Raw genomic sequence first — 23,376 nt, forward strand, 5'->3', positions numbered from 1 at the left:
GCCTACTTCTCTAAGTAGCTGGGAGATGGCTGGGAAATGGGCGTTAGGTGGTGTATAGACCCATGAAGGTAGAGCCTGTTACCGCAGCAAAGGTCCCTTGGAAGTGGGGAAGGAAGGGGATTTCCTCCACTGGAGCCCCTAAATACTTCCAATCTCAAGAGTAAAGGAGGAGAAGCTGAGCTAGATGAGGGCAGTGATGTGTGTGTGTGCTTGGGGGACGGGGCTGGCCCTGCAGCCTTAGCTGCTTTGAGCCTCTCCCATATTGTCTCTTTGCAGCCAATAACCCAGCCCCTGACCTCTAGGCTACAGACAACACCGTGTACAAACCACAGCAAATTTATTACTCAATATCCAGTGCCACATCATAGCACCACCCGGAGCCCTCACCTTCCCTCCCCACCTGGCCCCAAGGGTACACCCGAAACGGAAGAAACAAAAGTAAACCCAGATCCCTGCTCCTCCTCTGGCAGAAGGGGCCTTGGCCCCGGAAGCCCCTTTCCACAGGTCCCAGAAGGCAGGAGAGCGGAGCCCTCCGTGCCCAGAGAGCCGGGCCCCAGGCTCCGACAACAGAGACAACATGCAGGCAGGAGCAGAGGCCGGTGTCTGCGGGGGAGGAGGAGTTGGGGGGGAAGGGCACTGCCTGAGGAGTCCGGGAGTCTGGTCACCCCGGGATGCACGCGGGAGCTTCTGGGCAGCAGGGGCCGGCCCCTGGTTGGTTAGCGCTTCGACAGCTCGTGGGACAGCCAGTCCAGCCCATCATACAAACCTGTGCCTTGGGTGGCACAGGTGGCCTGGACGTACCACTGTGGGGAGAAGGAAAGAAAGGGGTCAGGAGCAGGGAAGAAAAGGAGATGCCTTTATTTCCTGCCTGGCCTGGGGCCCCTTTGGGAGAGGCAGGCCCTCACCGTGCGGCTGCGCAAGTGCTGTAGCCCCAGCTTGTCGGTCAGCTCGCTCACGGGCATGGCGTTGGGCATGTCCTGCTTGTTGGCAAACACCAGCAGCACCGCATCCCGCAGCTCATCCTCCTGCAGCTGGGAGAGGCGAAGGGGGTGGAATCCAGCTGTGTACGGGAGCCCACCTTTTTACCTTCTAGCACATTTGTGAGAAGAATAGAATACTGTGTCGTCTACTGCTGAACCCAAGACAGAGTTATAAACTAGCTTGAGGCCATTCTGGCCTGAAGTCCAGAAAGGGTCTTTTTCTAATTTGACTCCTTGCCCTAGTCAAAATGACAAAATTTCCAAATGGAAAAATAAGAACGTAAGATGATGTTTCTCTCCACCACGTAGAACTCCCCCCTCCCCACCAACTTCTCAGAGTCAGTTGTGAAGACAGGAGAGAATGCAAGGAAAAAGTAAGTCCTATACTTTTTACCTGACCCCAATTCAAAACAGGGTGAGCTACTTCTTGTGACTGTGTCCACAAAGAGAATCACACATTCAAGGCCTGTGAGGCATTTCCTGACTCTCACACCAGCACAGAGATCTCTCTGTCCCAGGGCTCTGGGGGCTCACCATCTTCTGGAGTTCATCAGCAGATTCCTGGACCCGCTCTCGGTCATTACTGTCCACCACGAAGATGAGGCCCTGGGTGGGAAGGAAGAAAGGAAGGAGGAGCAATCACTCGAGCCTGGGACATATACACCCTAGTCTGGCTCTTTCTCTCTTCTGCCCACGTCTAATTGTGTCTAAACCCTTCTCATCTAGTAAACTTCCACTACGGCTTTGCAGATGTCCTCGCACAAACTGGAGACACCCAGCAAAGGATACAGCCTCTGCCCTCAGGCGAGCAGTCTAGCTAAAAGATGTGCAAGGGAACAGGGACAGACATGTGATGAGAGCTAAATCAGGCAGTGTGGATTCAGAATTCTGCTTCTCAGGAGAAGCTTACGGTGGCTAAGTCTCAGAAGTCTGAGGCCAGTTCTGAAGGATGAGGAGAGGCTAGCCTACAAATGAGTGTAGAAGGAGGTAAGGGTTTTTTCCTGGCCTGGGCCAACATCTCAGTCTTTCTAACCTTAACCCTCTTCCCCTAGGGTTGGGGAGCCCCAACCTGAGTGTTCTGGAAGTAGTGCCGCCACAGAGGCCGAATCTTGTCCTGGCCTCCCACGTCCCACACTGTGAAACAGATGTTCTTGTATTCCACTGTTTCCACGTTGAAGCCTGCAGATAATTGGTAAAAATATGAGGAAGAAGTCCTGAAAGGAAGGAACTCACTAAAACTAAGTGGATTCAGCAGGGATATAAAACTAGAAGGCAACGATCAAGGCCCAGGGGAAAAGAACCGCAGAGGACCAGCTAGCCCACAGATGGGGCCGGGCTAGATCACATCCATCCCGCCTCAACTTGCACGTAAAGATACCCTGACCCACTTCTCAGGTAGCAGTATCTGATGTCAGGGTCAGCTCCCTGCACAGAAATAAGGGCCTGGGGCAGAATGCAGAGCAGATCCTCAGAAGTGCCGCCGCCGCGCTCCCGCTCCTCCCGTCCGGACTCACCTATGGTGGGGATGGTGGTGACAATCTCCCCCAACTTCAGTTTGTACAGGATTGTGGTCTTGCCGGCTGCATCCAAGCCAACTGCAACGGAGAGGGGCACAGGGATGGAGACGGGAGAGAGGGAGCCCCCTAGAGCCCAGGGAAGGGGAGAGGCCAGGACAGCTGATGGTGACGGGGGCGGAGAGCCCGAGCGCCTCCAGGTGCGCGCTGTTATCTACCTTCGGGGCCTTGAGTGCAGTAGGGTGGGGAGCGCCAACTCCTGCCCCCAAAGCGGGGGAGGGGCGGCAGAGGATTGAGGGGAAAGAGGCGCAAGAGAAAGGCCGCGCTCCTTTTAAAAGTCGTCTCCAAGGGCGGAATCCTCCCTTCTTACCAGCCGGGCTGGGGCGAAGGGAGCTTCACCCCACCCAGGCCCGCAGCTCTCAGTCTCAGGCCCCGGGGACGGTGCTGCAGACCGCGACCCACCCGAGAGTAGCGGCCCCAGGGGGTTAGGAGGTGGGCGACTCGGGGTCAGAGACCGGGGTGAGCTGGGCTGGAGGGACGCGGGGGCGAGAGGACTGCGCGGGGGCTGGCGCTCCAGTCCGGGCCGCGCGCTTGATCTGCCTCACCCATGAGGATCCGCATCTGCTTCTTCCCAAAGATCCGCGAAAAGAGCGCGGACACGGTGAGGCCCATGGCGGGGCCCGGGGGAGGGGGCGCGGGCACGGACGCGGGGTGCGGGCTGGAACCGGCCGCTGGGGGATGGGGCCCAGCAGCAGCAGCAGGAGGAGGCGCCGCCGCGGCCTCCGCGCGTCCCGGCCGGCCCTACGTCACCTCAGGCCGTCCCCCGCCCTGGCCCCGCCCCCAGGCCCGCCCCCGCCCCGCCTCCAGACCGTGGCTCAGGAAGACACTGAAGTTGAGCGAGCCTCCGCAGTCTCGCGCCAGCTTTAAAGATGGAAAGGGCCTGGGTCTCCCCCAGTTCCTAGCACGCCTGTCAGGTCTATGGCGCTGAACCGGCAACCCGGGCAGGGCCGAGGAAAGCCTAGAACGCTGCATAACGGCCCTCCCCCCCCATCTTCAGTGGCCGGTCGCTGGGCCTTGGTTTGCTGCGTCCAACCCACTCTGGGCTCCGGTTTAGCTCTTGGTAACCTCCAGCCTCCTCCCCGGGGGAGCGGAAGTTCTGTGCAAGTATCTTAGTCCTCCCTTTTATCCTCCCAGCTCCCAGCGAGGGACTCTGAACGTAGCAGGTGGTTCAGTGACTGTAGAATCTCGAGAGGAGTACACCAGAGGTGGAAGAAGATGCGCTTCAAGGTTCCTTAAAACGCCACCTTCATAGATCCCCAATCAGCAGAAACAGTGGAAGATCCCCAGTTCTGGCGGCGGGGTCGTAGACCCTACTCCTGTATACTGGAGAACTCCGCCTTCGCCTTGATGGCCCTGGAAACAATGCCTTTCAGTCGAAGAGGGCAGCCTTTCTAAAGTTCCCTTCTCACTCTGCCGCAGACCTGGGAACCTGGATTTTCAATGCACAGCTATCTAGGATTTTGTGAGGCTCTTGCCAAAGAGCTTCATAAGTTATTTCCCCACTCATCTTAGCATCTGAGGCGAAATAGCAAGATAGGAATTAATTTAAATTTCTTCTATGGCAGAGACTGGGTCAATGCCAGGCACCTAATATATGCTTAACAAATGCTGGCTGGGTTGAATGGACTAATCGGTTGCTCAGTGGAGCAAGGGCAGGCGTTTTGCCTATTCTGGATTTACAGTGGGCTTCTAGGATCAGTTGCTTATGGACTGGACATGGTGAAGTGAGCTGGGAATCAGAGAAAGTTCCTTCCTCCCTCCCTCCCTCCCTCCCTCCCTTCCACAGATATTTACTGAGTACCCACTTTGTGCCATTGTTCCAGGCCTCAGTTCAATTCTCAGTTCTGCCTTTTTTTGGGGGGGGGGGCTTGACTTCAACAATACTCACAACCTATCATTTTCTCATCTGTAAAGGGAGACTAATATCTGTCCTGTCTCATGAGGTTATGGTGAAGATTAAAATAAGATAATGTATCTGAATGTTTTGTGTGATGCGGCTGATGTTATCTGGGCCACCAAGAATCTGGGTCTGAACAGACTTCTAGTGTCTGCCCCATCCTGACCCTCAGTCTGTAAAGAGAACAGACTCTGGGCACCAGGTATGAGTGAATACATGACTTTTTTACTCTTCAGTCATAGACTTGCATTCCTAAGAAGGCTTTTACAATGTTGACGAGCACATTTAAAAGAGTTCCAATATAATAACATAACTAGTGGTGACCAAGTCATCTTTAGCTCTTTCAATTAGCCTTTTTCTTTCCATCCCTGTTGTCACTGCTCTATTTCACTACCATCTGATCCCCATGAATGAAAATGGCCTTCTGCACCTTGGTATCTTCACCTTGTCATACAAGACTTGATGATGCCACTCTTGTGATGAAAATCCTTTAGTGTCTTATCACCCAAGATAAAATCCAAATGCCTTAATTTGGGTCCTCATCTATTGTGTCAGCCCCATCTGTTGCCACCTCCTTCGCATACCCTAAGCTACTGCCTTGAAATGATTCTCAGTGCTTCCCGGGTGAGCCAGGCTCTCTGATGCCCCAGGAGTCCTTGCAATTTTTTCCCTCTGCCTGGAATGTTTGTTTCCCTCATCTCTAGTTAGATGGGCAATCAGTATTCATCCTTCAAATCCCAAAGTATTTCCACTGAGAGCCTTCTCTGTCTCCCCTAGACAGTCCTCCCTCCTCTTAACTTCTGTACCACTTTGAATATACTCCTGTTTGCATGTCTGCTTCCTCTCTAGATGTGGTCTCCTTGAGGGCAGGATCTTGTCTCTTCATGGTGATCATCTGGCACAGCATTTGGTTATGCTGAGACTCGGACTGATCCAGATAGGATTCTAAACTTACTGGCTGTGTGACCTTGGGCGTGTTACTTAGCTTCTCTGTGCCTCATGTTTCCCTATCTGTAAAATAGTGCTAATAACACCCACTCAGCAGAATTATTGTAAAGACTAAATAACAAAACTCCTGTGAAGCTTCTGAAATATAGTTGGCACTTAGGATGGACATCACGGCTATATATATTCATCTATATATATTTGTTTAATGAACTCAGCAGAACTCAGGAAGGATGCTAATAATTATACTGTACACCTACTAGGTGCCAAATACTGTCCTAGAAAGGGTTGCCATTTTCGTGGTCCGAAAGGGAGTCTTAATTGTTGCTCTTTAGGGACAAATGCACTGAGCCCCCAAACAGTGGGGTCTTGTCGCTCACCTGGGTCTTTGGTAAGGACTCAGTGCGACGTCGCCCCCGTCCCTCGCTGATCGTAGCGCTAGGGCAAGATCAGGCGCCCTCACCAAACCAGCATTACTTCCGTGTACTCGACTTTGCTTGCTCTGCTCTGGTGGAGAGTGACCAGCGCTCTGTTGGAGAGTGACCGACCCGTGGCCCACCTGGGTTCGCAACAGGCGGCTTCCCACCCACCGGCTGAAGTAGCCCCGCCCACCTCGCGCCCACGGGGGGCGGGGCCTGAGGCGTCGTGCTGTCGTCACTTCCAGCGGACCCGGAAAAGCGGTTGTCCAGTGTCTAGAGTTAGGAAGTCATAATTGGGCTCCGCTCAGCTTAAAGCTTTGGCCAGTCGTGAGCCCGGGGCCGGCCGGTGCTGCTGTGGCCCGGGCGAGCGGGGAGCGCGGAGCGGCTTTTGGGACAGTGCGGGCGAGCCCTGGCAGTGTGCTCCTCTCGTGCCAGCGTCGCCCCGCCTCTAGGATAGGACCCGCCCCTGCCCGCCTGCCTGGGACATGGCGGGCGCTTCTGCCAGGCTGCCCCGCTGCCCTGCCTCCGGTCTCGAATAGCTGTGAGGAGCGGATGTAAGTCCTTAGGGACAACTCTCTCCCCGCCAGTGTCTTCGTGACCCTCTCCCAGGCTGTCCGAACACTGACGTGGAACAGCCCGTTCTGAACCCTCATGGAGAAGTTTGGGATGAATTTCGGGGGCGGCCCAAGCAAGAAGGACCTGCTGGAGACCATTGAGACCCAGAAGAAGCAGCTCCTCCAGTACCAGGCACGTCTCAAGGATGTAGTGCGCGCCTATAAAAGTCTGCTGAAAGAGAAAGAGGCGCTGGAGGCCAGCATTAAGGTGCTGTCGGTATCCCACGAGGCGGATGTGGGCCTTGCAGGTGTCCAGCCTCAAGGCCTCACCTTTCCTGACTCTGTGGATGACCGATGCTCCACTCACAGCGAGGATAGCACTGGGACCGCCACCAGCTTAGATACTGCGGCCAGTCTCACCAGCACCAAGGGTGAGTTTGGGGTAGAAGATGACAGACTGGCCCGTGGACCACCACCTCTAAAGTGCGAAGAGGCCAGCGGATCGGAGAGCGGCGTTAGCAGTAGTAGTGGGGATGGACCGTCTGGGAGTGGGGAGGTGGACAAACGACTGCACCAGCTGAAGACTCAGTTGGCGACTTTGACCAGCTCTTTGGCTACAGTCACCCAGGAGAAGTCCCGCATGGAAGCTTCTTACCTGGCTGACAAAAAGAAGATGAAACAGGACTTAGATAATGCCAGTAAAAAAGCAGAGGAGGAGAGGGGCCGGCTGGAGGGAGAATTGAAGGGGCTGCAGGAGCAGATAGCAGAAACCAAAGCCCGACTTATCACGCAGCAGCACGATCGGGCCCAAGAGCAGAGTGACCATGCTTTGATGCTGCGTGAGCTCCAGAAGCTGCTGCAGGAGGAGAGAACCCAGCGCCAGGACTTGGAGCTTCGATTGGAAGAGACCCGAGAAGCTCTGGCTGGGCGGGCCTATGCAGCCGGTCAGATGGAAGGGTTTGAACTGCAAACCAAGCAGCTGACCCGTGAGGTAGAGGAGCTGAAAGGTGAGCTGCAGGCTCTTCGAGATGAGAAGAATCGGCCTGACCCCCGGCTGCAGGAGCTTCAGGAAGAGGCCGCCTGCCTTAAAAGCCATTTCCAGGCTCAGTTGCAGCAGGAAATGAGGAAGGTAATTATCTTCATCTCCTTCAAACATTAAGTCATTTAACCTGAAGTGGGGAAATACTAGGGCTTTTTTTCCTCCTTTGATAGTTAGAACTAAGTGGCTGCACTGTCGATTTTTGATGCTATTCAGAAAGTTTCACTTGTGAGTCCTGGGAAATCCTTTTCTGTGTGGTGTTGACAGTATCCACAGAGTGTGCTTCCAATAGGATGTGGAGTTTCTGAGTGGAGGCCGGGTTGGAGCCAGACAGCTCTGAGCATCTGGGCGTTGGCATCTTCCCAGCTGTGCTCTGTGAAGCAGTGTAGTGGCGGCTGTGCGGTGAAAGGTGGAGTGTATGCTTGTAGGAATATGCCTATATATAGGTAGCAGTGTATGCCTATAGGTAGGGTGGCTGAAGGGGGCCAAGGGAATTTTCTCAGAAGAAATAACCTGTTGTATTGCTTGCAGTCAACATTTGCCTTGTCTGGAAAGGTATGCTATTTTACAGTGCCACCTTTCAGTGTTGGGAGAGATCCAAGTCAATTTTGAACTTCCAGGAATATTGGAAGAGGAAAAGAATGTCATATGGTTAAGAGCACACTTCACATGTGAGCTTGGCGTATGAGAAGAGAGAGCAGAAACACTAAAGCAGAACGACAGCAGATCTACAAAGGTTCTTAATGTTGTTTGGTATAACGTGTGTCTGGGAGCAGGTTACAGGAGCTTGGGTTAGCTCCCAAACGAACAGAAAAATTCCCAGTTCCCATTTTTGCCAGGCCACCTCTGTCCCATAACCCTTTTGCTCCCCTCTCTTGCTTTCTCAAAGTTTGCCATCGGGCCTTGTGGCTTTTCTGGATGCATCTCCACCTGTTCCCTTGTTTTCCAGACAGCCCTCGCCGAAGATCAGCTACGACAGCAGTCGCAGTTGGAAGAGCAGAGGGTGGCGGCCCTGGAGAATCAAATATCTGAGGTGTCGGAACTGCTGGGCACCTATGAGAAAGCCAAGCAGAAGGACCAGCTGGCCATCCAGAAGCTGAAGGAGCGCATTCTTCAGCTGGACCTGGAGAACAAGACACTGGCGCTAGTGGCCTCTAGCCGGTCCCCTCTGGACAGCCATGGAGAGGAGTCCAGTCTGGATGTCAATGTCCTGAAGGACAAGATGGAGAAGCTGAAGAGGCTGCTGCAGGTTGCGGCCAGGAAGAGCCAGGTGACCTTGGACGTGGAGAAGCTCTGCAACCTGGAGATAATGCCCAGCTCAGAGGCTGCCGACGGGGAGAAGGCCAGCGTGCTCTACTACCAGCAGGAGCTGAAACAGCTGAAGGAGGAGTTTGAGAGGTACAAGATGCGGGCCCAGGTCGTCCTCAAGAGCAAGAACGTCAAAGACGGGAACCCGGGCAAGGAGCTGGAGGAAGCCCGGGAGCAGCTGGCGGAGCTGAAGGAGAAGTACATCTCGCTGCGGCTGTCCTGCGAGGAGCTCGAATGCCAGCACCAGCAGGAGGCTGAGGGCTGGAAGCAGGAGCTGGCCCGGCTGCAGCACATCCACCGGCAGGAACTGGAGCGGAGCCAGCTGGACTTCAGGGACCGCACGCTGAAACTGGAGGAGGAGCTGCACAAGCAGCGGGACCGGGCCCTGGCCGTGCTGGCCGAGAAGGACCTGGAGCTGGAGCAGCTGCGTTCCGTGGCCTTGTCCTCTGGGCTGCCGGGACGCAGAAGCCCTGTGGGCAGTGTGGGCCCCGGGGATCCGGCGGACACATCTGCCCCGGACAGCCTGACCCAAGCCCTGCAACTGGCTGCGGCCAGCGAGCCCACTTTCTTCCTTTACGCCGAGCAGTTGGCCCGCAAGGAGGTGGAGGTCACGTCCCTGAGGAAGCAGAAGCACAGGCTGGAGGGGGAGGTGCATCAGCTGCAGGATCGGCTGCTGGAGGAGGGCGAGCGGCATCGGGAGGAGGTGGGGGCCCTGCAGAGCCACATTGCAAAGAACATCAGGGACCAGAGTCGGGAGGGAGCCAACCTGGAGTACCTCAAGAACATCATCTACCGCTTCCTGACCTTGCCGGACACCGTGGGCCGCCAGCAGACGCTCACCGCCATCCTCACCATCTTGCACTTCAGTCCAGAGGAGAAACAAGTGATCATGCGGCTCCCAGCCGGTGCTAGTTGGTGGCCTTCTGGCAAGAGATGATGCCCTTTTCACTAACTCCTCAATTTTCTGTGCCTGTTCTGTGAGAAGGGGCAGGCTCTGGTTTCTCCTGCCTCTTCTCTTACATTATCATTTCTTCACTGTGTTGACCTGGGAGGAATCCTCAATGTGGGTTGGGATTTTCTGCCAAATGCCATTAATGCCATTTTATCCTTGGGCCCTAGAGATACTGAAAGTGTTGGGACAGCATCTTCTGGTGGTGTGTGTGAGGGGAAGCGGGGGGAGAGGTTAGGACTCAGAGGTGCAAAAGCTGGGGAAGTGAGAGTCTTTTAAAATAAGGTTTTTTTGGTTTTAATATCATACTCCTAGTGCAGAGCTAGGAGTACATATGACTCCAAAGTGAGTTCAGTTAATTTCTAAACATGCACAAGGACCAGCTATTTACTCCATCTCATCAAAATCTTGAGTCTGGTCAACTGCTGCCCCAATTCTCTGGGGACAGAAATTCAGGCTGGAGAGGGACCAGGAAGTTTGAAATAGTGACAGATTGTCCCCTAGTCCAAACGGCCAAGGAATAGTGAACTTGGGAAGTTCATCTTGGAACCTGGGAAGCTTGGAATACTTAGGGCTAGGTACGACATAATCAATCTGGACAAAACACACCACTTATGACCATCCTAGAGAGAACCCTGAGCACCAGTTGGATCTTAGGGATTTCCTGAGTGACTGCTTTTGGCCTGGATAGGGTTCTAGACCTCTCACATTTGTCCCTGTCTTAACCTGTCTGCCCAGGGTTGGCCTGAGATCGTGAGTGAATGACTTTGCTAGCTTTCCCTCAATGTTGAACTTCCATTAAGAAAAAATTCTACCTTCTTACAGAGAGGGGTCTGATCAGGAAGCTCTGATCCTGCCTGGATACAAGGAGTTAGCGCAGAGATTTACACTGTCCCCCCAAAGCTGCTTCTGCCTTTGTAGGGACAGGGAAGAGGAAGAAGATCTGCTGCAGAGGATTCCAGAAGGATGCTATGACCCTCACAGGAAAGTGGTGGAAATTCAGCTGAGGCCGGGCTGGGGTACTTGCTGCTCCGTGGATAGCATTCTGGCTAAATCTCCACGTCCCTGCAGCCAGGGTGTTCATGCATTACTGTCACCAGAGTACTTTGCCCACTCACTTAGGGAGGTAATAGAGTTTCAGTCCATAAGCCTCGTCTTCCCCACACATGTTACTACTAAAGGAGGGGCTCAGAAAAGTTGAGTTCAAACAGTATCACTTCCCAATTCTTTGCTTTCCCCCAACTGCTCTTGCTGGTTGTAGAGATCTTTGGATCCTAAAGACCAGTGCTTTGCCACTGACTGGGCTAATATGTATCTTTCTGTTATTTCATCATAGCAATCTGTTTTGTGAGGGTTTGGGGGTGCAGAGACTGTGATTAAATGTTCTGATTGGGAGGCTGGGTGACCTGGACTATTTACAGAAAGCAGACTTAGCGGAACAGAAGAGATGTGTTCAAATGATAATAACCACGGAATCATTAAACCTGACCAACTTGACCTGTGTGCTTCCTTAATGGTATATATATACATATACATATATATATGGACATAAATGGAGTGTGAATGTAAATGGGAAATGAAAAGGATGTAAGAAATATTTCATCATATTAATCCATGAGCTTGAATCTAGGGAGAAATACCTCAATGCTTTAACTGCCTCAATTACAGCCCAAATTTTTTAGCCTGGAATTGTGTATGCGTGTTTGTGTATAGGCAACTACACTGGAAAAAGCCTTCTCATGGGTTTAGTGGGCGAGCTTGAAACTTCCATAATTACTGCTTTGAACTTTATTTTATTTATTTATTTTTAAAAATTAATTTATCTTAAAAAATTTATTTATTTTTGGCTGTGTTGGGTCTTTTTTTTTTTTAAAGGTTAGACTTTATTTTATTGCCTAGATTCTATTTGTTTTTAAATTTATTTATTTTTTATTTATTTATTTTTGGCTGTGTAGGGTCTTCGTTTCTGTGCGAGGGCTTTCTCTAGTTGTGGCAAGCGGGGGCCACTCTTCATCGCGGTGCGTGGGCCTCTCACTATCGTGGCCTCTCTTGTTGCGGAGCACAGGCTCCAGACGCGCAGGCTCAGTAGTTGTGGCTCACGGGCCTAGTTGCTCCGCGGCATGTGGGATCTTCCCAGACCAGGGCTTGAACCCGTGTCCCGTGCATTGGCAGGCAGATTCTCAACCACTGTGCCACCAGGGAAGCTCCTGCGTTGGGTCTTCGTTGCTGCGCATGGGCTTTCTTTAGTTGCGGCGAGTGGGAGCTACTCTTTGTTGCAGTGCGCAGGCTTCTCATTGTGGTGGCTTCTCATTGCGGAGCACGGGCTCTAGGCGCGTGGGCTTCAGTAGTTGTGACACACGGACTCTAGAGCGCAGGCTCAGTAGTTGTGGCACATGGGCTTAGTTGCTCCGCGGCATGTGGGATCTTCCTGGACCAGGGCTCGAACCCGTGTGCCCTGCATTGGCAGGTGGATTCTTAACCGCTGTGCCACCAGGGAAGCCCTGCTTTAAACTTTAGAAGTAATCTGCTTATGAATGCTTTATTATACTTCAAACCAGGATTCATGGTATCCTGGAAAAGTTTCTCAGGATATCAAGCTAAATTAAATGATGATGATGATGATGATGATGGTGATGGTGATGGTGATGGTGATCATCTCTTAATTTTCTTACCTGATCCCCTTAAATGTAGGATATATTATGATTGTTGTTATTCCTAGGTGGTTTTGGACAGAATAGAAAGATCCATAGTCACAGCTGCTTTCCTAGGACTAATAATTCTGTGCTTTTGACTTTTGAGGAGATATTAAACGAGCAAAGAAGGAAGGCAGTTTCAGATTAATACTTTTAAGTATTTATATACATAAGGCTGCAAATGCTCCCAACTGAAAGGAAAAGACTTGGTCCCTTCCTACCCTTAAGGACACAAGTTCCTTGTCTTCCCTCCCCTTTCCCCCAAATAAGTTTTCCAGTTATTTGACTGGTATGCCTGTTCTAGAAACTCTAAGAAAGGAAAAGGAGAGAGAGAGAGAAAGAATTTAGATGAGACACAAAAAAATTTATAGCTTATTACAAGATATTGAATATCTTGAATATAGTTCCCTGTGCTATAGAGCAGGACCTTGTTGTTTATTTTATATATAGTAGTTTGTATCTGCTAATCCCAAACTGCTAATTTATCCCTCGCCCCCTTCTCCTTTGGTAATCATAAGTTTGTTTTCTGTGTCTGTGAGTCTGTTTCTGTTTTGTAAATAAGTTCATTTGTATCATTTTTTAGATTTTACATGTAAGTGATACCATATTTGTTTTTCTCTGACTTCACTTAGTATGATAATCTCTAGGTCCATGCATGTTGCTACAAATGGCATTATTTCATTCTTTTTTATGGCTGGGTAGTAGTCCATTCTATGTATGTGTATACCACATCTTCTTTGTCCATTCATCTGTCAGTGGACATTTAGGTTGTTTCCATGTCTTGGCTATCATAAATAGTGCTGCAGTGAACATTGGGGTGCATGTATCTTTTCAAATTATAGTTTTCTCTAGATTATGCCCGGGCGTGGGATTGCTGGATCATATGGCAACTCTATTTTTAGCTTTTTGAGGAACCTCCATACTGTTCTTCATAGTGGCTACACCAATTTACATTCCCACCAACAGTGTATGAGGGTTCCCTTTTCTCCACACCCTCTCCAGCCTTTATTATTTGTAGACTTTTTGATGATGGCCATTCTGACCGGTGTGAGGTGATACCTCATTGTAGTTTTTATTTGCATTTTTCTAAATAATTAGCAATGTTGATTATCTTTTCATGTACCTATTGGCCATCTGTATGTCTTCTTTGGAGAAATGTCTATTCAGGTCTTCTGACCATTTTTTATTGGGTTGTTTGTTTTTTGTTATTGAGTTATATGAGCTGTCTGTATATTTTGGAAATTAAGCCCTTGGTTGCATCATTTGCAAATATTTCTCCCAGTCCATAGGTTGTCTTTTTGTTTCTTATATGGTTTCCTTTGCTGTGAAAAAGCTTATAAGTTTGATTAGGACCCATTTGTTTATTTTTGTTTTTATTTCTGTTGCCTTGGGATGCTGACCTAAGAAAACATTGCTGCGATTTATGCCAGAGAATGTTTTGCCTGTGTTCTCTTCTAGGAGTTTTGTGGTGTCATGTCTTATATTTAAGTCTTTAAAACACTTTGAGTTTACTTTTGTGTTTGGTGAGAGGGTATGTTCTAGCTTCATTGATTTACATGCAGCTGTCCAGCTTTCCCAACACCACTTGTTGAAGAGACTGTCTTTTCTCCATTGTATATTCTTGCCTCCTTTGTCAAAGATTAATTGACCATAGGTGTGTGGGTTTGTTTCTGGGCTCTCTATTATGTTCCATTGATCCGTATGTCTATTTTTGTGCCAGCACCTCTCTGTTTTGATTACTGCAGCTTTGTAGTATTGTGTGAAGTCTGTGAGGGTTATGCTTCCAGCTTTGTTCTTTTTCCTCAGGATTGCTTTGGCAATTCTGGGTCTTTTGTGGTTCCATATAAATTTTAGGATTATTTAGAACTGGGATCATTTTAACTAAATGAGAGGAGGATATCAGCTATTACTATACTGTGTTCCAATAATAACCTCCAGTAAAGCTGGGGAAACACCTTTGGGAATTGGAAATAGAACCGTAATGAATTGGTCACTTTACCCAATCTTCAACCACCTCTACTCTCTCCCCTCCACTCTCTTCCTCTGCCTCTCCCAGGCAGCCTGACTTACTCGGATTGATGGTTTTCGGAGCAAGGAACTAGATTCAGACATTTTGGGCTAAAATCTCAGTCCAATCTCCTGCCAACTGTATAACCTTGATTAATCACTTAATCTCTCTGACTTTAATTTTCTTATAATGGGAATAATGATACCTATTTCAGGGTTATAGTCTCAGGTTATAAAGAAATTAAGTACAGAAAGAACCAGCACAGTATCTGAAACAGAGTAGGTGCTAAACCACATTAGTTTTTTTTCCCAAGAATTGGCAGAATTGGAAGTTAGACTGAGCTTTTCTTGATTTCTTAGGCACAAATATTTCCGTAAACAAAAGGAAAAATGACTATCTTTTATCAAGTGCTTGCTCTGAAGCTGACTGCTAGCATTTCCCCTGCGTTATTTTACTTAATCCTCACAGCAGTCTTGTGAAGCATATCTATTTTGCAAATGAGGAAATGGAGGCTTGGCAGGATGAATTGCCCAAGGCCCAGAGCCAGGGATGGTAGAACCTGGATTCAAACCCTTTTATCTGAACCGAGTGGCCCAGCTCTTTCTGCTGTCTATGCCGCCAGAGGGCAACGTGGAATCCTGAGGACGCGCTGCTTGCCCAGGAGTTCAGGTGGCTGTGTTTCTGGCCTGGGCTGGGGAGGAAGGGGTCCTTGTCCAGGTGGTCCTCTCTTCAGTGGCAACAAACTACCTTATAATTTCTCTGAAGCCTCATTTTTTCGTAACAGCAGAAAAACAACAGAGCTCTTTCACACCGAAAGTTCTGAAATGGACTCGTTGTTACCGCTCAGTTTTATGTGAGTTTGAGTAGTAACAGCCTGTTTTTTCCTGGGACCCGGATCTCCTGAATAACCTAAATATCAAAGCTTCTGACAAACCCACAGGTCAGGAGACCCAGAAAAGTGAAGGTCACCTGCAAGCCAGTGACCCTCATGGGTAAACCCTGTCCCTTGACTTCAGCAAGGAGACCATCTCTGGTTCAGTGTAAATTTGTCCATCCCTATGGGCTGCCACTGAGGGACCACACTGTCTTTCTTATCTGAGAGAATGAATCTAAAGGCTGATACCGCTTTACATGAACATGAGTTTTTTAATGCAAATCACATGCAAATTTTTTATTAGCTGAGGCTGTGCTGTCCGTACAGTCAAAATATTTTGGGGGTTAATATTTAGAGTAGGGTCCATTGTCTTTCCTTTAGTTCAACAGCTATCAGGTTTTAAAAGTGAAGCCTCAGCCTGGGGAATTTCATGCCCCTTTGGGTGGATGTCTTTGCTCTGGCATCCTGTATGGTCCACTGGGATATCTGCCCAACTTGGAGCCTTAGCCAGCTGAGAGGAGCTTTGAAGGAGTCTGGAAGCCAAGCTTGTTTGTGTTGGTTTTGAACACTTACATTGTATCACCTGGTTGGATTACGTTTCCCAAACCTAGGATCCTTAGGCACACTGTTTTCTCCACCTTCAAAATCCACCCCCCAACCCTATCCCAGCCATGTGCAGTATGGTCCTATCCTTTCAGACTCAGCTGAAACATCACTCCATCCATGCTGATTTTTCCGATACCCAGGGATGCTCAGGTACTTCCCTGAGGTCCTTTAGCACTTTGTTCATACAACCTTGGGCACAGTCATTTCTTGTACTTTCATTTTAAATTTACTTCTCTGTCTCCTTGACTACTCTATAAACCTCTCATGGTCATGTCCCAGGCCCCATTCATCTTTGCACTCTCAGGACTTTTCATAATTTGGCACATACTAAATGCTCAATAAACAGCCGAATGAATGAATAAGAGACTGAAAATACCAATCTTGTACATTCAGAGTGAGAGATTTAATTTTTTGCTAGTGTTGCTTTCTCCCACTGTGCTGTTTTCCTGCTAGTTGTCTCTTCGGCCATTTTAGTGGCTGTGCTGTTTCTCTCGGCCTCTGGGAATATGACTAGAATTGAGTTTAGGTAAATTAGCTTCCTTTGGTTGTTAGAGGATTTGGGGAGTTAGCCCTGGCCCCACCAGGGAGTTCTCTTCAGAGCTATGAGGAAGATGGCTGAGAAAAGGAGGATATAGGATGTGGCGAGTGCTCTGAGGCTCAGGTGCTGAGCCAAACTTTGGGCCTGAGGTCTTGCTCCTGATGAGGACCCCTGCAGGAAGCTTCTGGCAGTGTGTCCCTGTATTTGAGAGACCCCTGTACTTGAGGGGTGTGTAGAACAGGCATCGCCATCACCTTATCTCTCAAGGGGATTAGGGACCTCCTTTTCTTCTATCCTCATATCCTTTTATGGTTGTGGCGAAGTTCTTGTAAATGAAACTTTCTCTGCTGCCTAGGTTTAGTCAGGAACAAAACAAGTTGATTTCTTTCTGTGAGTTGACACTTGGTCCTTCAGACCGGCACCCAACTTCTGGAGAGGGACTAACCACGATACGCTTGTCTGGAAGGAGGTGAGAGTGGAGAGTGGCACTGTCTTTCTTTCTCTTTAACGTCTTCCCAGGGAGCCTCTTCAGCACCTTGGTCAGCACTTGTGCATGGCTCACGGTCAGTGAGTCAGGGAGCCCCGTGGGTACAGAAGGAAACAGAATTTTCTACAATTTGTGAACCATGCTTTGGAGACACCTGGGGCCAGAATCGTTCACGTTAGCAATCCCTGGTCATTCAGCCGTCAGATGATTCAGGCCGTATCTGGATGCTGTACAAACCACACAGGTGACTCTTGGGATCTTTCCCAAGTTATGGTGGCAGACTTGGCCAAGAGGCCTAGGGAATCAGGCTGATCCAGCAACTAGCATGGGTTCACTAACCACCTCTGTCTCCTCTCTCCATTTCAGCCCTGTTGCTTCTCCAATAAAAATGATTCCTGCCTCGAAGTTGCTTAGAATCTGTTGGGGTTCATATAGCATGTTTATCCAAACTGCAATAGCAGGAGGACTCTGTGCACCAAGAGTGGGTTGGTCAATGGATGATGACGGTGAAGAGTCAGGGAGTGATCCAGAGTGATGAGGGAAGGCTTCAGGATATGAGCCTGGCCATGAGTGATGATCTGCCCTTCTTTGGTGGCTTAGGTGGGGAAGTGCATCCCACACAGGATGAAAGCATGGACCAAAGACCTGGACTGTGCAAGTCCATCAGCGCATTTATGGAATCACAGAATGTTCAGTCCGAAAGGGATATTGGAGCTTGCTTGGTATGCTGCTCCCTTAAGAGAAGAGGAAACCGAGACCCACACAGGACAAATTGGCTCTATCGCAAGTTGTGGCTTAAGAGTGAAGTAGAGGCTCTCGTCCAGAGTAGTGGCTGATGGGTAGTGGCTGGGTGGCAGGCAGAGTGGGGCATCGGGTGCACGGTGGGTTCGTGCAGTGTGGGTCTGGGTGAGCACGGCAGCGGCGGACGCTGAGGGCAGGCGGCGGTGAGAACTGCAGGCAGCAGCTCTGTTGATGTCTGAGTCTGAGTCTTCCCTCTCTTCTCCTGCTCCTGCTCCTGGGCCTCTTAAAGAGATGCAAGAAGGGAAAAGGGAGAGATCCAGGAGGATAATGCTATTGGTTCAGCCGACTAAGGGTAACTTACCCAGTAACTCCCACCCATGGGTGCTAGTGTTTATGGACCTAAATTTTAACCCACTTGTAGGTGAAGTCTGGAACATGGAGGTTATATCACTGTTTATTCATCAATTCAGCACACACATAGTGAACTTTTACTCTATCCCGGGCACTTTGCTGGGCATTCAAAATATACTCAATGTTTAGCACAGGATATAGGTTCAGAGATGAATGATTATAATTCGGTGTGGCAAGTGCTGTAATGGAGGAGTAGAAGGGGAAGACAGGACATTGAACTCAGTCTGCAAAGAATCAAGGAACTAAAGTGAAGGTGAGACTTCAATTGAGCTTTGCAAGACTAAGACCAACTGGCATTTTCCACATGGACAGACAGTGGTGGTGAGAGTGGGCATGGGGGCATGTGGTAGATATAGGAGATTAGCTCATTCATTGTCCTTCTAATCCCCTTTTGATTGAGTGTTCCTGAACTGCAGAGATGAAAAAGCTGAAAATGATGTTTGTCAGTTTCTTTTGCAACTAGGATTCCAGAGGTACTTGAGGCTCCATCTGAGACTGGAACTAGGAACGGATTGAGTGGGTGGCACGCAAGGTTTCTGTTTTTCCGGCCTGGCTGTAACAGAAACGCGGCTCCAGAGCCAGCAGCTGCTGTGTCTTCCTGTTCCCCAGATCCTGGCAAAGGGGGTGTGACTTCCAGCTTCCAACCTGAGCAGCTGGGAGGGACATGGTGCTCAGCTTAGAGAAGAAAGAAGATGACTTCAGGGAGAAGAGTAGAAGAAAATATCAATGTTAATGTAAATATAACCATGCAAGTAAAAACTTCTTTTTTAAGTCAGAGGTTATTCAGAAAAGTAAAACATTTCTGTATTCACGGGTTATCATAGTAGGGGCATAATTTAAGAATTAAAATGCAGAGCTCCCGAACTTTCCATTATCCAAGTCATCTTAAATTATGTTAACTGCTCCCACTAGTTAGTTAGAGGCCCCCTCAACTGTCGTAGAGCTTGGGACCTCAGGAGCACAGCGTGGAGTAGAGATGAAGATTTGGGAGTCTGTGGCGTGACACAGGCACTAGTGTGCGTGCGATTACTCGGGGGATGTGTAGACTTTGGAGAGAAGTGGGCCAGGGGTGGCACCCACCCCCTTTAAAAAGATCTTTTTCGAAATAACCTCATATTTACTGAAAAGTTTCCAGAACAGTACAGAGAACAATCATATACCCTTTACCCAGACTCATCTATTGTTCACCTTGTGTTCCACTAGCTTTATCCTTTGCTTTCTCTCTATGTATGCATATATATTTTTTCTGGACCATTTGAGAGTAAATTGCATGCATCATGGCCCTTTACCTTTTACCAGTGACTATTTCCTAAGATGTTCTCTTACATAACTACAATATAGTAACAATCTTCAGTAAATTTAACGTCCATACAATTCTATAATCAAATCCATCATCAGCATTCCAATTTGTCAACTAACGCAATAATATCCTTTATAGGATTTCCCCCGCTCTAGTATAGGATCCTCTCTAGGATCACATATTGCCTTTAGTTGTCACGTCTCTTTAACATCTTTTAATTTGGAATAGTTCCTCACCTTTTATTGCCTTTTATGACAGTGACATTTTAAGAGAATACAGCCCTCCCCCACTTTTTAAAATAGAAGAGTGGGGCTTCCCTGGTGGCGCAGTGGTTGAGAATCTGCCTGCCAATGCAGGGGACACGGGTTCGAGCCCTGGTCTGGGAAGATCCCACATGCCACGGAGCAACTAGGCCCGTGAGCCACAACGACTGAGCCTGCGCGTCTGGAGCCTGTACTCCACAACAAGAGAGGCCGCGACAGTGAGAGGCCCGCGCACCGCGATGAAGAGTGGCCCCCACTCGCCGCAACTAGAGAAAGCCCTCGCACAGAAACGAAGACCCAACACAGCCAAAAATTAATTAATTAATTAATTAATAATAATAAAAAAATAACAAAGGAAAATTAGAAAATTCATAAAAAAAAAAAAAAAATAGAAGAGTGCTCATTTTGAGTTTGACGTTTCTTCACGATCAGACAAAGGTTATGCATTCCCTGCCAGAATATTGTATCAGTGATGTGATTGTTGAATGAAAGAAAATTGTACAACGTAAGAGCTATGAGTTTAAATTTTATTCAGGGTCTTACTGAGGACTGTAGCCTGGGAGACAGCCTCACAGTAGCTCTGAGGAGACTTCTCTAAAGGGGTAGGGGAGAAGCCAGTATATTTATGATTTTTGGCTAGGGAGTACATGCAATCAAGCATACACCTTGGTAAAAGGTTACTGCTAGTCACAAGGAAAAGATACATCAGTTAATGATTTTAATGCTTTACCATGCATGGGAAGATCCAAGAATCTGGGTTCATTAAGGTTCTTCCTGAGATAAACATCTAACTGTCTAAGGGGCCTATTTTCCCGGAACACAGAGCACCTCACCCTGTGTTTCATCCTGAATTCCTCCCAGGTACACTGTTGGTCAGCGACTGCAGTGGCTGATGACTTAATCCTTGTACAACTGGATGGTGAGTAACATTCTTTGTTTTACATGCTCTTCTCAGGGTATCACTCCCAGAGGCAAATTATCATCTGCTCCTCATTGGTGATGTTAATTTTGATACTCAGACAAGGTGTCTGATTTCTTAACTGTATAGTTAATATTTTGTTTTGCTACTAATAAACAATCTATGGGGAGATACTCTAAGTCCTTGCAGATATCCTGCTTCTTTTCAAAATTTCCCCCCTAAATTTAACGTCAACTGATGATAATCCAGTCTTTGCTGTGATGGTTGAAAAATAATGATTTTTCAACTGCAGCACTGCTGCCACATTTATCTTTTGGTCCTTGGCATTTTCTAAGCAAGAGCCCTGCCTTCTCCATCACTTATTTAACATTTATTTATCTATTTATTATTAGACTGATGGATTCCTATTTTTGAATGGTTTATTATTTACTATTTTACTTAATTGTTTTGGCTCAGATTTCCCCAGATTGGTAAGAACCCCTTCAAACTCCCATGTTCTTGTGACATGCCCCCATCGTTTTTTGGAGTACTTCCTTACTTTCTGGCTTGAAAACATGTTTTTGGCTCATCTTATGGTTTCTGTGCCCTAGTCCTGGAATCAACTATTTCTCTGGGGATGCCTGGTTCTTTTTAGTGGGGGCTGGTATTAGAAACCAATATCTGGGAGCTATGTGAGCTCATTGCTACTGGGGTGTCTTTGCTTCTAGGTCCTTACAGCAGACAGACTTAGAAAATATTATGTATTATATATACATATATACATACATGTGTGCACATGTAGCTATTCATGCATAAATACACACTTTAAAAATTCCAAGTTTGGGGACTGCCCTGGTGGCGCAGTGGATAAGACTCTGTGCTCCCAATGCAGGGGGCCCGGGTTCAATCCCTGGTCAGGGAACTAGATCCCACATGCATGCTGCAACTAAGAGTTTGCATGCCGCAACTAAGGAGCCCGCCTGCCGCAACTAAGACCCAATGCAACCAAATAAATAAATATTTTTAAAAATTAACTCAAAATGGATCACAGACCAAAAATGTAAAAACACAAACACTGCAAAAAAAAAAAAAAAATTGCAAGTTTGCACCAATATCTCTGATTCCAATCCCTTTCCACTCAGTTTTTCCCTACCATCCCCTATCCCATATATGTTTCTTCTACAGCAAGAACCCAAGGATGGAGCCCTTTAGTATTTCATTAATGTTAAATGTTTCATTAACATTTAAAAAGTAGGCAGAATAAAAGAGCACACAGAGACAGATGAGGAACAACCAGAAAAGAAGTGGAAAACTAGCAGAGGAGGTGTCAAAGAATTCAAAGGAGAAATGAGTTTTATCATGGAGAGAGTGTTCGGCCCTATCAAATTTAAATCACTTTTCAACAAGATTTTTAAAAGCTTTTAAACATCCATGCATATCCCGGCTATGTAACTCAGCAGCTGTTTTCATTTTGATGCTCCCTTCCAATATCTGTCCACAGGAATTCTATCCTTTATTGAAATTATAACATGATGCATTATAATTTTGTGTTTGCTTTTTGCTTGAGATAATCTTATAATGTCTGTTTATTTTCCGTGTGTCCTCCCACCCTTCTTTCTGACCTGTTTTAATGGCTGTACTGATTAAAGAGGGAAGAGGCCTCCTTTCTTCCATCTTCTGTGGCTTCCAGAACCACTCACTCCTTTACCCTTTCATCTGCTCACTCTCCCACCACTCTGCTGGAAAGACAGTGACAACACTTAAGTAACGTTTGCTAAGATTAATGTTTTAATGTTTTAATGTTTATGGAGTTGCTGATATCCAACCTATAACAACAGCAATTTCATATGGTCTAATATGTGCCACATCTAATATATTCCAGGTACTCTATTTACATGTATCAAAAGACCTGATTTAAGGGTGTCTCTGTGCTATTAATTTAATTAATCATACCTTATGAGGTATTATTTATCATCATCCTTATTACATCTGAGGAAATTGAGGCAAAGAAAGGTTAAATAACTTGCCCATAGCTAGCAAGCAGCAGGTGCAGGATTTGGGCCCAGGAAGTCTGGCTCTAGAGCCTAGGTTCTTAATCATTACACTATGATGCCCCTCTAGAATGGCATCACTAAACTGAAAATAACCAAAGCCAAGCTTATGAAGGGAGCTGGAGCCAGTCTCCTTGTTAACTGAGTGCGGGTGCCCTGTGTTTCCCCCTTTTCAGGGTTTGTTATTTAATATATGTATGCGTTTCCCAATAGGTGTCAGGGCCAGAGGCTAGGGAGTGGGCCTGCTCTTCACTACTTCATCCCAAGTGTCTTGTGCAGTATGCAGAATAGATGTGCCCTGAACACTTACTGAAGGAAAAAAGGAAGGAAGGGAGGGAGGGAGGGTGGAAGGTGGAAGCGGGGGCATCGATTGGAGACTGGGAAGGCTGGTGAGATGAACTGTAGACTGTGTCTGACTTGTGTAGAGAGTTGGGCTTTGAGGGGCCACAAACAGCCTAGAGTTTTCTACTTCTGGCATCCAGAGTAGGACGGGCCAGAGGGATGAGTTCAAGCCAGAGATTCATAGTGTCAGTCAATGGCGAACCCCTGGCCAACACGGCTGCTGCCAGGCTTCAGAGGATGGTGGAGGCTGGGTGGGAGGGGAGAGCCAGTGAGGAGTGAACCGTCGAAGGAGGAGCCTACAGTCTGAGTCCCTTTATGCTCTGGGAGCCATAAGTCATACAACATAAGGTCTGAAATACCTAGACCTGCCTGCCTACCAGACTTCAGGTCATTGTCTGTAAGCCCAAGGTAGAAACTTTCAATTCGTGTCTTTGAACTCTTTCCATAAGTGCTAGATATGGTGGAAGAATGCCTGCAAACATACAGATGTCCTTAGGAA

The 23,376-nt window shown here is 48.1% G+C and overlaps 2 protein-coding genes across 2 annotated transcripts; one reads left to right on the plus strand and one right to left on the minus strand.

Annotated features, from left to right (window-relative positions):
- Positions 1-320: 320 nt before the first annotated feature.
- Positions 321-3,299, minus strand: ARF5 (ADP ribosylation factor 5). The gene is made up of 6 exons (XM_059932654.1): positions 3,100-3,299; positions 2,495-2,575; positions 2,050-2,159; positions 1,515-1,586; positions 906-1,031; positions 321-803 (listed from the first exon to the last, which is right to left on the minus strand). Exons 1-6 carry the CDS (start codon positions 3,164-3,166, stop codon positions 717-719), a joined length of 543 nt encoding a protein of 180 aa, XP_059788637.1. The 5' UTR covers positions 3,167-3,299; the 3' UTR covers positions 321-716.
- A 2,788-nt stretch (positions 3,300-6,087) lies between these two features.
- Positions 6,088-11,162, plus strand: GCC1 (GRIP and coiled-coil domain containing 1). Its single transcript, XM_059933469.1, has 2 exons — positions 6,088-7,498; positions 8,358-11,162. Exons 1-2 carry the CDS (start codon positions 6,467-6,469, stop codon positions 9,651-9,653), a joined length of 2,328 nt encoding a protein of 775 aa, XP_059789452.1. The 5' UTR covers positions 6,088-6,466; the 3' UTR covers positions 9,654-11,162.
- Positions 11,163-23,376: the final 12,214 nt, after the last annotated feature.

The sequence above is a fragment of the Balaenoptera ricei genome, chromosome 9 (assembly GCF_028023285.1).
Source record: "Balaenoptera ricei isolate mBalRic1 chromosome 9, mBalRic1.hap2, whole genome shotgun sequence".
Taxonomy (NCBI): Eukaryota; Metazoa; Chordata; class Mammalia; order Artiodactyla; family Balaenopteridae; genus Balaenoptera; species Balaenoptera ricei.